This window comes from Lemur catta, chromosome 20 (assembly GCF_020740605.2).
Source record: "Lemur catta isolate mLemCat1 chromosome 20, mLemCat1.pri, whole genome shotgun sequence".
NCBI classification, from domain to species: Eukaryota; Metazoa; Chordata; class Mammalia; order Primates; family Lemuridae; genus Lemur; species Lemur catta.
This window is the reverse complement of record NC_059147.1, coordinates 8912004-8924842: the sequence shown is the minus strand read 5'-3', so window position 1 is coordinate 8924842 and position 12839 is coordinate 8912004. Positions and strand designations below refer to the sequence as shown.

The 12839-nt window shown below is 34.1% G+C and overlaps 1 protein-coding gene across 7 annotated transcripts in view; it reads right to left on the bottom strand.

Moving 5' to 3' along the window:
- CHD9 (chromodomain helicase DNA binding protein 9) overlaps positions 1-12839 on the bottom strand; it is a 230199-nt gene that overhangs the window by 75786 nt on the left and 141574 nt on the right. For all 7 annotated transcript variants that reach the window (XM_045533756.1, XM_045533761.1, XM_045533759.1 and 4 more), the window contains 4 exons: positions 10691-10777; positions 10376-10513; positions 4406-4527; positions 714-957 (listed from right to left, as the gene is read on the bottom strand). In XM_045533756.1, the coding sequence (XP_045389712.1) occupies positions 714-957; positions 4406-4527; positions 10376-10513; positions 10691-10777 (591 nt within the window). The remainder of the gene's footprint in view (positions 1-713; positions 958-4405; positions 4528-10375; positions 10514-10690; positions 10778-12839) is intronic.

The following is a 12839-nucleotide window of genomic DNA, read 5'->3' as shown; positions in this document are numbered from 1 at the left end:
AACTTTGTTAGAAAATTCTTTATTACGTTGTCATCTCTTTGTTTTATGGTATGTGTATTTAGGAGGAATAGGAAATCCTTTCCTAAAGATTTAACTGCGCAAACCAAAATGGAAAATGTGCCTATAAAATACAGGGGAGAAGAAAACCATCAAGTTACAACAGTACTGAAATAACCAATCCTAAGGGGAAAAAGATGCAGGTATGCTTGTATTGGTATACAAAACAAACCAAATTTTTTTAAAAGTCCAAAATCAAAACCCATTGAACACGAAAGAGAACCTATGGTCTCACCTCAAAAAGCATTTAAACCAATGGTGTTCAATGAAGATTTCAATTTTAAAATTGTAGGAAGAAAAGCTGAAGGACAATCAAAGAGATAGTTATTATTCTAAAAATAAATCCAATGTGTATTTTAAAACAATTACTAAAATAATTATTCTAGCTGAAAACGTAAGGATTACGATCAATTTTGTACATTTGTATAAATCAATATACTTCATTAGGGTGTATTAAACCATTAAACTGCCTTTTGCATTGTTCTCTTCAGCTACTAAAATTTATTATAAAATAAAAAATGATGAATAAAAGCGTTTAAACTAAGATCTAAGTAGGCAATCAAAATCTATCTTAAATTTGAAAGTAATTGGTATGTAAAGCTTATCTTTTTCAGCCCTAGCCTTTCAAACAATAAACAAAATCATCAATAACACACCTGTGAGTCCCTGAAGTACATCTCATATTGCTGTATCATCTGTCTGCTAATCAGGCTCCCATGATAAACCACAACATTAATATCAGTCCACGTACGAAATTCTCTCTCCCAGTTTGCAATAGTAGAAAGTGGAGCAATAATCAGGAAAGGTCCTCTTATACCAGTCAGAAGGATTTCGTAGAGGAATGTAATTGATTGAATGGTTTTGCCAAGACCCATTTCATCTGCTAAAATGCAGTTTCGTCTGAAATAAACAAATATATTATCCATGCATACATTGGGTTTTTTGTATACTACAATGTTTTAAAAGATAAATAAATACACAAAAATAATCAAAGATCAAATAATAATACTTGCATTTATAAAAATGTAAAAGTTGCTAAAGTGCAGAGTAGGTTCAAGATTATAAAGGGACAACTAGAGATTTTTGTAACTCCAAAATAAAGATATCACCCATTAGATATTTGACTTTTTAAAGAGTGAGAAGGCAAGACCAAGCAAACTAAATATGTTATTTATTCTGGAGTCATCTATTAAATACCTTCTATCTCTTAGGATGGCATGAGAAGACGGGATACAAAAGAAACAAAACATGTTCTCTGCCTTCCAGGGACTTATATCTATTAGAGAAGCAGACATGCAAATAAATATATAGTCATGCAATGTGCCATCATAGAAGCACAAATAAAGCACTGGTTTTCACCCAAGGCTGTGCATTGTAAGAGCTTACAAATCGTGGAAAAAAACCAGATACTCAGGTCTCTTCCCTGTACATTCTGATTTAAGATGTATAAAGTAGAATGAAATCAGATGTAATTAAAAAAAATAAGCTCTACAGATGATTATGGCACGTGGCCAGTTAAGAATTATCAGTATAGTTTATTATGGAAGCTCAGAAGGGTAAGTATCAGCTTTCACTGGAATAGATGACAGAAGACCTCCTTCAGAAAGGAGGTCAGTGATCAGTAGGATTTGGCCAGAGAGCACAGCAAAGGAGTGGAACTGTAAAGAACATGGACCCAAACCTGGTTAATATGGTTTTGAAGGGAGGGAGGGGCAGGGGGAGATTATTGAGATAAGTAGAGTTATTAACAAAAGAGGTTAGACATCATTCTACTATGCAACGGGAATCACCGAAAATTAAAAAAGAAACGAGGAGATTAGGTTTGTATTTTAAAGTTTACTCTGGTAACTACTGTGGATATTAGAGGATGAGGTGACTAGAAGCTGGAAAGCTAATTGGGAAAGTACCATTAACAGTGCAGGGAAGAAAGTGTGAGCACTTGGTCTACGGGAAGAGAGACTAAGAGCAGAGAACTGATTCCAGAATTAATTATGCGTTAGAATGAATTGGACCTAGTTACCAAGTAGACATACTGGGTATAGGATGACAGCCGTACTTCAGTTTGAGTGACTAAATGAACTGTGTATTATTAACTAACACGGAAAACAGAGGAAGAACAAGTTTGACATGGAAGCAACAGGAAACAATTAATTTTGAATCTGTTGTGTTTAAAGAATCATTGAGACAGACATTCAGGTAGCAAGAGGCAAAGAGAAATACGGGCCTAGAGTTCAAGACCTTAGTTAGAAATAAAATATGGTACCATTAGAATATTATTGCTAAGGGAAGGCATGCGGGGTATAGAAATGACTTAGGGAGAACAAACATGTAATATGAGAAGAGAGCAAAAGAGGAAGAAAGAAAAGAACCTGGGGCAAGAAAAAATAACATCTAAAGGGCAGGCAGAGGAAGAGTAACCAGCAGACTATTGAAAGGAATAGTCATAGGTACTGGAGAGCTAGGAGAGAGTCACATCGTGGAAGTTGCTGAGTTTTAGAATGGGGGGAAAGTTTATAAAAGAAAGGAGTATCAACTATTATCCAATGCAGCAGAGGAAGTAAATTAGGGCTGAAAAATATCCCATAGATTGGGAAACTAAGACTTTCAGAAAGGAGATAGAAACAAAACTCAGGCTACAACAGGTTGAAAAGAGAATGGGAGATGAGGAAATGAGAAGAGCTAGTGTAGGCTACTCTACATAGAAACGTACCTAGGAAGTTACCAAGAGGGTTCAAGGTAGCTAGAAGAAAAAGCAAAGCCAAGAGAGGGTTTGTATTTTCCTTTTTTCCTTCAAGACAGGGTCTCACTCTGTTGCCTGGGCTGGAGTGCAGTGGTGCCATCCTAGCTCACTGCAACCTCAAACTCCTGGGCTTAAGCAATCCCCCTGCCACAGCCTGCTGAGTACCTGGGACTACAGGTGATGCCACCACACCTCAATTTTTCTATTTTTTTGTAGGGGTCTCACTACATTGTTCAGGCTGGTCTCAAATTCCTGGCCTTGAGGAATCCTACCACCTTGGCGTCCTGCTAGGATTACAGGCACCAGCCACTGTACTCAGCCTCGTTTTTCTTTTTATAGATAGGTCAAACTCAAATTTGTTCATAGACGGACAGGATGGCAATAATCTTCAGGGATGGCTTGAAAGTAAATGTAAAAGAGAAGGATGATAAGTGAAGTGAGATTTTGAGAGGACTGGATGAGATGGTATGTCAAGAGTTGGGGTGGCTGCATTAACACTGGTCCTGGGGAAGGACCCTTTAACTTCTAATACAAGAGGATAGAGCTAACAATGGCTATGGGTGGGAATACATTTGTAGGCTTGGATATGAAGGCAGGCAAGAATTTGAATGAAATTCACTTACTGTCCTCCGGTTTCTCTATGAAGCAGTCAGACATAGAGTGAAGGGGATAGACTTGTGATTAAAGGGCTTGAAGAAAGTGGTGAAAGTTTCAAATAGGTAGCGTAGGAAATGGGAACAGGTACTGATGAGGGAAGGCAAGTTAAAAAAAATGTTTTAACTATTTCACCTGGATGTTTCTCTTGGGAAAAATGATCATTAACATTTAAAAAATATAAACCAGGAAAAAGAGGACTGCAGGTCCCTCTCACTCCATCTGAGTCTTGTGATTTACCATTACTAAGTTAAAAAAAAAACTCAGAAGAATCATGTGAGAAGTAAAAACACTGAAAAGTGATTTTCAATGAAAGTGTCATCAAATTTTGCTGTTATTACTAAGAATAGTGCCTTCATTTGCTCTTTTGTATACACTACTATACCTCTTTCTCAGTCATAATACCACGATTTTACAACTGTCTTTTCATCTCAAAGAATGTGAGATATGTTCTACAAAGCATTTATAAGAATGGGGCAATCCGTTACTAGGTCCCCATATTTTACGCTCCATTTCTTATCAATTGCTGACAACCTACTTCTTTGAAGACTTACATTAACTAACAGAGATCTATGTAATCTCACAGGTGTATCTTTCTCACAACTCAATCTCACTAACAAGAACCAATTGTTAGCAGATAGTAACATGGGTTGGGAAGCTGAACATAGAAAATGTTCTGTAACGTAGAAGATGTTTCAGGAGGTATTTCAAATTTAATTATTAATCAACATACCAATTTTCTTTTATTCTGATTGGTACACATCTAAAGAAAGCAACTGTAGTTAAAAATCCTAAAATGTAATTTACATATTTTCCTGAGGTAATCTCACTTTAAATAATGAAGACTTCATGACAATAACAACATAGCACCATCAGTATCTATTTTACATAATATATTTTGGCACATATTAAAAAAAAACACTAAAATTTTTTCTGTGAAGATACACTACATACCTATTGTACCAATTGAACAAGAGCCAGTTGAGTCCTTCAAGTTGATATTCCCTGAGTTGATTGCCATTTTTATAGTCCCTGGATTGATCTATTTTCTTCCAAATATTAGAGGGAGGACGGTCCTTTGTGGAAAAACAAAGAATGAATTATGTATATCAGACGATTAAATCTTCCATGCATCTCACTCATGGCAAAAAGCATTGCTTTGAAAATAATCCTAGAAGCATAACAATGTATAGTGTTATGATGAAATTTTATATAACATTCAAAGGTCAAATTAGTTCCTACACAACTTTCAGAAAATTAAACATTTTTCCCAACTCATTCTATAAAGTCACGATAACAAAATCAGACAAAGACATTATAAGAAAAGAAAATTATACACCAATATCCTTCATGAACAAAGATGCAAATGTTCTTAACAAAATTTTACCAAATGGAATCCAACAATATATAAAAGGGGCAATAAATCATGACCAAGTAGGGTTTTTACAAAGAATGGAAGGTAGGTTTAAAATAGAAAATTAATGAATGCTGATCAACAGACTAAACAAAAATAATATGATAATCTTAACAGATGAAGAAAAGGTATTTGAAAATTTCAAACTCTCATCAAATTTTGAATAGCAGGGAACTTCCTCAACCTGTTAAGGCACATCTACAAAAAAACCAAAGCTAACATCATACTTAAAGGTGAAAGACTGAATGAATGCTTTCCCCCAACATCAGGAATAAGGAAAGGATGTCCACTGTGCCAACTTGTACTCCATATTGTACTGCAGGTTCTACTAAGTGTAATCAAGAAAGAAAAACAGATGAAAGTCATCAAGAATAAAAAGAACTAAAACTGTCTTTATTCATAGAAGACATGATTTGTCTACATAGAAAATTTTGTGGAATCTACAAAAGAAAACTAAACTAAGTAGTAACTTTAGCAAGGTTGCATAATACAAGATCAATACACAAAAGTCAACTGTATTCTATATGTGGCAACAATCATAAATACATTTTAAAAAAACAATACCCATTTTAAAATAGCATCCAAAATACCAAATATTTAGGAATGTATCTGACAAACGTTGTGTGAAACGAGTATATTTAAAACTACAAGACACTGCTGAAATTTAAAAAGAGCTAAATAAATTAAGAGATATATCATTTTCATGGATTGAAAGACTCAACATTAAGTTATTACTTCTTCCGAAGTTAAATAATAGATTCAACACAATCCAACCAAAATCCCATCAAGGTTTTTGTAGAAATTGGCAAGCCAAGTCTAAAAGCATAAGGAAATGCAAAGGACCAGAAATCGCCAAACAACTTTGAAAAAGAAGAATAAAGTTGGAGGACTTAGACTGACTGATTTCAAGACTTGTAAAAGTCACAGAATTAAGACTATGTAGAATTGATGTGATGATAAAAAAACAGGTTAGTGGAACAGAATAGCTGGTTCAGAAATACACCTATAGGTTATTTAGTCAATTGATTTCTGACAAAATTGAAAGGCAATTCAGTGAAGAAAGGAATGTTTTTCAACACAACAAATGATGCTATAACAATTGGATAACCCTGAGCAAAGAATGAACTTTGAGCCATGCAATTGCACTACATACAAAATTAACTCAAAATGGATCACAGACTTAAATGTTACCTAAAACTACAAAATTTCCAGAAGAAAACAGGAGAAAAGTCTTTGTGAACTTGGGTTATGTAAAGATTTCTTAGATATGCCAAAAGTTATGAAAAGATAAACTAGACTTCATCAAAAGAAAATTAAGAACTATTGCTCTTCAAAAGATATTGCTAAGATAATGAAAAGGAAAACTATAGGCTGGAAGAAAATATGTGCAAATCATATATCAAATAAAAGACTTGTACCTAGAATATGTAAATAAATCTTAAAGCTTTAATAAGAAAACAAGTCAATAAAAAATAGGCAAAATATTTGAACAAGTATTTTATTAAAGAAGATTAATAGTAAATAAGCACATGAAAAGATGTTGAAAATCATTAATCACTAGGCAAACGCAAATCAAAACCTCAATAACACATAATTACAAACCTGTTAGAATTGCTAAGATTAAAAAGACTAATGATACCAAGTTTTGGCAAGGATGTGAATCAACAGAACTCTCATTCACTGCTGGTGGGAATGTAATATGGTATGACGAATTGGAAAAAATTTTGGCAATTTCTTAAAAAGTTAAACATACACACACCATATGACCCAGCCATTTTACTCACAGGTATTTACTCAAGAAAATGAAAGCATATGTCTATACACAGACTTGTATACTAATGTTCATAGCAGCTTTCTATTTTTTTTTTTCAGCTTTATTTCTAAGAGCAAACACAAAAATCATCAAAAGGTAAATGGGCCAAAACTTACGGAATACTACATTACAATAAAATACTACTCAGTAACAAAAAGGAATGACCTATCTAAACATGCAACAACATGGATCTCAAAATAATTATGCTTATGAAAAAAGCCATATGAAAAAGAACATATAATGTCTATTTACATAAAATTATAGAAAATGAAACATAGTTGATAGTGACATAAAAATCAGTAGTTCCTTAGAAATGGGGAGTGGGTAGAGAGAAGGAAGATTTATGAGGGAGGGATTACAATGGCACATGAGAACACTTTTGGGTATAGTAGTTTATTATCTTGATTATAGTGATGGTCTCATATGTCAAAACTTGTATGAGTTATCTCACTTGATTGTTCACAGTTACAGTTTGAACTCCTACTTTCCCCCCTTCTCACTACTGCACTTGACTAGTCTTAAAAAAAAAAAGGAAATCACGGAGTGGTGCTGAAAAGGTAAATAAAAAAAAAAGAAGAAAGAAAATAAGAAATTTAAAAAATTTAAAAAGGAAAACTTATAAAATTGTATACCTTAAATATGCACAGTTTACTATGTCACTTCAATCTCAATAAACCTATCTTCAAAAAGGATGAATGCTGGCTGGGCATGGTGGCGCATGCCTGTAATACTAGCACTCTGGGAGGATCACTGGAGCTCAGGAGTTTGAGACCAGCTGGAGTAAGAGCAAGACCCCATCTCTACCAATAATAGAAAAAATTAGCCAGGTGTGGTGGCATGAGCTTGTAGTCCCAGCTACTCTAGCTACTCGGGAAGATGAAGAGGATCGCTTGAGCCCAACAGTTTGAGGCTACAGTGAGCTATGATGACACCATGGCACTCTAGCCAGGGTGACAGAGTGAGACTCTGCCTCAATAAAAAAGAAAGGCAAAAAGGATGAATAATGTATATCAGATTTTCTCACATATATTTTAAATCTAACATACAAATTACTACCTTTGACCATAATATCACTTTTGATATTTATGGTACAAAGCATCTCTTTCAAAAGAAATCTAGAAGCATAGAAGTATAACATTATATGTAAAAAATTTTTACTCATTTATATATATAGTTATATTTATTCAAATATAATTTTTCTTTCTTAGCAATAAAGGGCTCTGTCATAAATTTATTCTGGAAGGCTAAAACATAAATTTTCAAGATTCCTGAATAGGTAAAGAAATAACATTATCCTATCCTCAAATTAGTAGTCTAGGTTGTAGGATAAACAAATTTCTTAGAAATAAGCAAAAGGTTTCCTATTGTCTTCAGCTTTAAAATTATATTATACCATTACTAATCAACAAAATTACACTTCTGAAAATTATCAGGATAATCAGTAAGTGTATAGTAACTGTAAGTGAAAAAGAAAACACAAGCTATCAGTATAATGAAAATAGAACTGTTTACTAAATTCTGCTGCTACTTAACACAAATAAGATTTACTAAAGAAACATTTTTTAAATGATACCTAATGAACTTTAAAATAATTAATATACAATATTTTAATTAATGCTTAAATAATTTCTACATTAAATTATATTCTGTATAGTTTCTTTTCAGCAACCCAATCACCATTAATATTTCCTTACTTTGGGTGAGGGAAAAATTTTAGTTACAGAATCTCTAAAAATATATGATTTATATGCTGTTTTATTTAACTGTAATAGGCCGGGCGTGGTGGCTCATGCCTGTAATCCTAGCACTCTGGGAGGCCGAGGCGGGTGGATCGTTTGAGCTCAGGAGTTCAAGACCAGCCTGAGCAAGAGCAAGACTCCGTCTCTACTAAAAATAGAAAGAAATTATATGTACAACTAAAAATATATATAGAAAAATTAGCCGGGCATGGTGGCTCATGCCTGTAGTCCCAGCTACTCAGGAGGCTGAGGCAGGAGGATCGCTTGAGCCCAGGAGTTTGAGGTTGCTGTGAGATAGGCTGACACCACAGCACTCTAGCCTGGGCAACACAGTGAGACTTTGTCTCCAAAAAAAAAAAAACAGTAATAAACTGGCAAAAAAATCACTTACCTCCTACATTATTTACCTAGGACAGACTAGCATTGCTGTCATCAATTTTACATTAATTAAGGGGATTAATTCTATTGGCTGTACCCCCTTTACCAAAGACTATACTATATATTTAAGGCATCTCTAATTATTGAAAAGCTCCAAAAGAGCTTCTAATGTGCACTTTTGATTAAAAACTACTGACCTAAAGAAACAGCTTACTTGAAGAGGCTAAAGGTCAGGTTACCACCAAGGCATAGTCCCCATCCCCAAAATAAAAATCTTTCCCTTCCACAACATCCCTTGACAACATCACACTCCTCTCTGAATTAGTTGATGCTTCTGTTTTCCAGTTCAAGGAATAGTATTTAGATGTTAAAAAGAATGGGAGTAAACTGATATGTTTTTGGTAATAGCCTATGGGCATTATTTGAAAATAAAATAAGAAGACCAGAAAATAATTATTATAAAAACAATATGATCTCTTCCATGGAATATTTAGAAATATACAAAAATATGTTTATCAGGGCAGGTTCCCTCACTCTGGTGTCAATCCAAAAGTAATCTGGCTCCTGTCTTTTTACACATAAACTCCCTCTTTGGTGAAGAAAAAAATTTCTTTCTTTTTTTCTTTAGCCAACTTAACATGGGAAAATAGTGGATAAAGAAATTTCTATGACCAAATTATATCTGAAAGAGAACAGGAAAAAATGTTTAATAAAATTGTCACGTCTCAATGTGAATTTCTTTTGGTTGGCTCCCAAAATTATAACAGATTCATACAGCAGCAATCATGGTTAAAAGAAATAAAAGTAAAACACTATACAATTATTAGCAATCTCAAACTTACCATAATCTTCTAGAATTCTATGGTTTCTGTACTAGAAGAATCAATAACCTACTGAAGGGGTTTTTGTTTGAGAGGTGGGGAGAGATATGCATATAATCAGTAAGAAATCAGTGTACTTGATTTATGTAGGCCTTTAACAATATTCTATATAAAAGGCTCTCCTAAAAATGAAGCTACTATGGAAACATAAACTATGTAGTTATTGAAGAAATAGTGGGTTTATAGAAAAGAAGGAAAACGTAGGCATAATATGTACTTTTCTTTTAATAGAGAATTGATAACTCTAGCAGCATAAAACAGACTAAGGAAAAAAATTGATAAATCTAGGACTGGAATTGGTATTATTGAAATTTATATAAATGATATGAGAGGAGTAATGAGAAACAAATTCAGAGATGAAGTAGAAGTATTAAATGGAGAAACTTTTCTGGAGGGAAATTGGCAAGGAAGTACTTATTAAAATTGAAAATGACATATACTTTGACCAAGCAATTACACTTCTACATTATCTTACAGAAACATGTACAGGGGCTTGATGTTCAACATAGCATTGTTGATAATAGCAAAAATGGAACATTCACTAATAAAATAGCTAAATTAATATACATATATAGCAATTAAAAAGAATACAGTATTAATTACAAAACAAGGACTAAACAGAAAATTCAAAGTAGACACTAAATCTACTAAATTAAGAAGTGCTAAGATTTTATGAAGCTTTTTAAGACAGGTTCTTACCAAATGTCTTGTGTCAGGCCTTGAAGCTTGCAGTTGTTCAAACTCCTCTATTTTTGCAAGATCTACATCTTCTTTTAGTTCCCAAGTACTATCTTCATATGGCAATGAGCACCATTTTACTAAGTAGTAAATAACAGGCTGTAAAAAAATTTTTTTTCATTTTACCATTTTGAAAAAGAGAATAGTAAAAAATAGCTTAAACGTATTAAACTACATCAATAAAAACAAATGAAACATTTTTTAGTGTTTTTAGGCCTTAGCTTCTAAAAAGTGCTAGGTTTTACTTACTTAAAAAGTATTTTACCAAATATTTACCTCACCAGTATCCTTATCTTCACAAAAAGACACTTCTAATACTCTGTCTACTTCAACGTAGTCTGGGTTAAATGGTTCTTCTTCCATCTAAAATTAAAAAGTAACTTAATTGAGATCAGACAAAGAAGTGGAAAGGTACAAGTAGAAACAAATTTACTAGCGTTTCACTACAGAACATAAGTTTAATTTCAATTAAATTTCCAGTAAATGGAATTCTTCCATTTTCATTTCCCAAAGATATTGAGGATATTATGAATAACCATGTTATAAATAATAACACCAACCAAATAGGAGTAAAAAATAAGGTACTCTAGACAAATAAGTTTGTCTAGAAGACATATTCCTTAAAAATACCCTGAAAGCAGCCTCTATACCTTTCCTTTGCTACTTTACTCAGGTTGCAAGAGTTGAAGACCAATCATCCCACATGTTTCTCAGTTGTATCAAACACTCTTTATCTTTCCCTGATGGTTCCTATCTATGCTCAAGACCCACTTATCTCTACTTAAGCTACCCCAAACTCAATTGCACTCATTATTCTTCAACCCACATGTCCTCTTGTATTTTCTAATTGCATTAATGGTAACACAGCTCCCTTTCCATGGCCCACACTCAGTTACATTGGAGAAGTCATCTTAGAGTCCTTTTTTTTACCACCTCCCACATCTAATAAGTCACCAAATCGTACAGATTCTAGTTTTAATTGTAACTCAGATTGTTTCCTCCTTCCTCATTCTCACTTCTTACCTGGACCTTTACAAATAACCCCAACTACCATCTTGCATCCCTCTAATCTGTTTTTCACATTGTCCCCAGAGTGATCTTTCTCAAATATAAATCTTACAAATTGCTCCCTTGCTTAAAATACTTCACTGACTCTCCCATGCTTGGGGATCAGGTCCATATTAGTTTTTTTTTGAGACAGAGTCTCACTCTGTTACCCAAGCTAGAGTTGCTATGGCGTCAGCCTAGCTAACAGCAACCTCAAACTCCTAGGCTCAAGCAATCCTCCTGCCTCAGCCTCTAGAGTAGCTGCAACTACAGGTGTGTGCTACCATGCCTGGCTAATTTTTCTATTTTTAGGAGAGACGGGGTCTCACTCTTGCTCAGGCTGGTCTTGAACTCCTGAGCTCAAGTGATCCTCCTGCCTTGGCCTCCCGGAGTGCTAGGATTACAGGTGTGAGCTACCACACCTGGCCCCATATTAGTTTTTGTGGAATAAATGGAATCCTATCTTTTCTTCCAGCCTCACCTCCCATTGCTTGTCACATCTTTAACCCAGATTTCATGCTCCAGAAGTAAAAAACATGATTTTTCAAACTCCATGTTCTTTCACACCTCCACGTGTTTACCCTCATTCTTCTTTCTTCTGACTAGACTGCTGTCCCTTGTCTTATCTGCTGGGCTAATTCCTACTCATCTCTGAAAGTCTTACTTTCAACAGCTGAGATCAGCTTTCTTCGCTGCCTCTCTTTCTCTGCTTATCCTCTAAATGCTGTAGTACTCCATGGCTCTGACTTTAGTTCTCTTCACTATCTTAAACCTCTCTTGAATGATATTATCATGCCTATGGTTTTATATAGGATACACCTGGTAACAAAGTACAATGCTGAACACCAGAATGGTAACTTGGTACTTTAAGATTAAAAAAAAGTGGTAACTGAGGTGATAGAAATGTTAATTAGTTTGAGGTGATTATTTCACAATGTATAGGTATATCAAACCATCAGATTGTGTATCTTAAAAACATACAATCATCAAATGTACCTCAATAAGCAAACTAAAACAATACAAAGGGAAACTTCACTAGTTAAATGGAAAGAAAAAAAGGAAAAAAAAGGAAATTTGCACAGTTCCTTTTTATGTTGTACCCTAGTCAGGGAAGAAAAGTTAGTCTTCATGAAAAATTAAAGACCAATTAAGTCCTTCTAAAATCTTCAGCTCATTAGGAACTTCTAGATCACAGTAAACAGGTGAGAGATTTTTGAGGAGCTGGGAGGACCTCCCAGCATTCACAACTGATAAATTATTAGAATATTCATATGTTTGAGGTAGATTTAATAATTACAAAGGAGATAACAATAATTTCATGGTGGAGATATCTAGCAGGTACCACCTTAATGTAGTGATCAAAGTTAACCACCAGTAA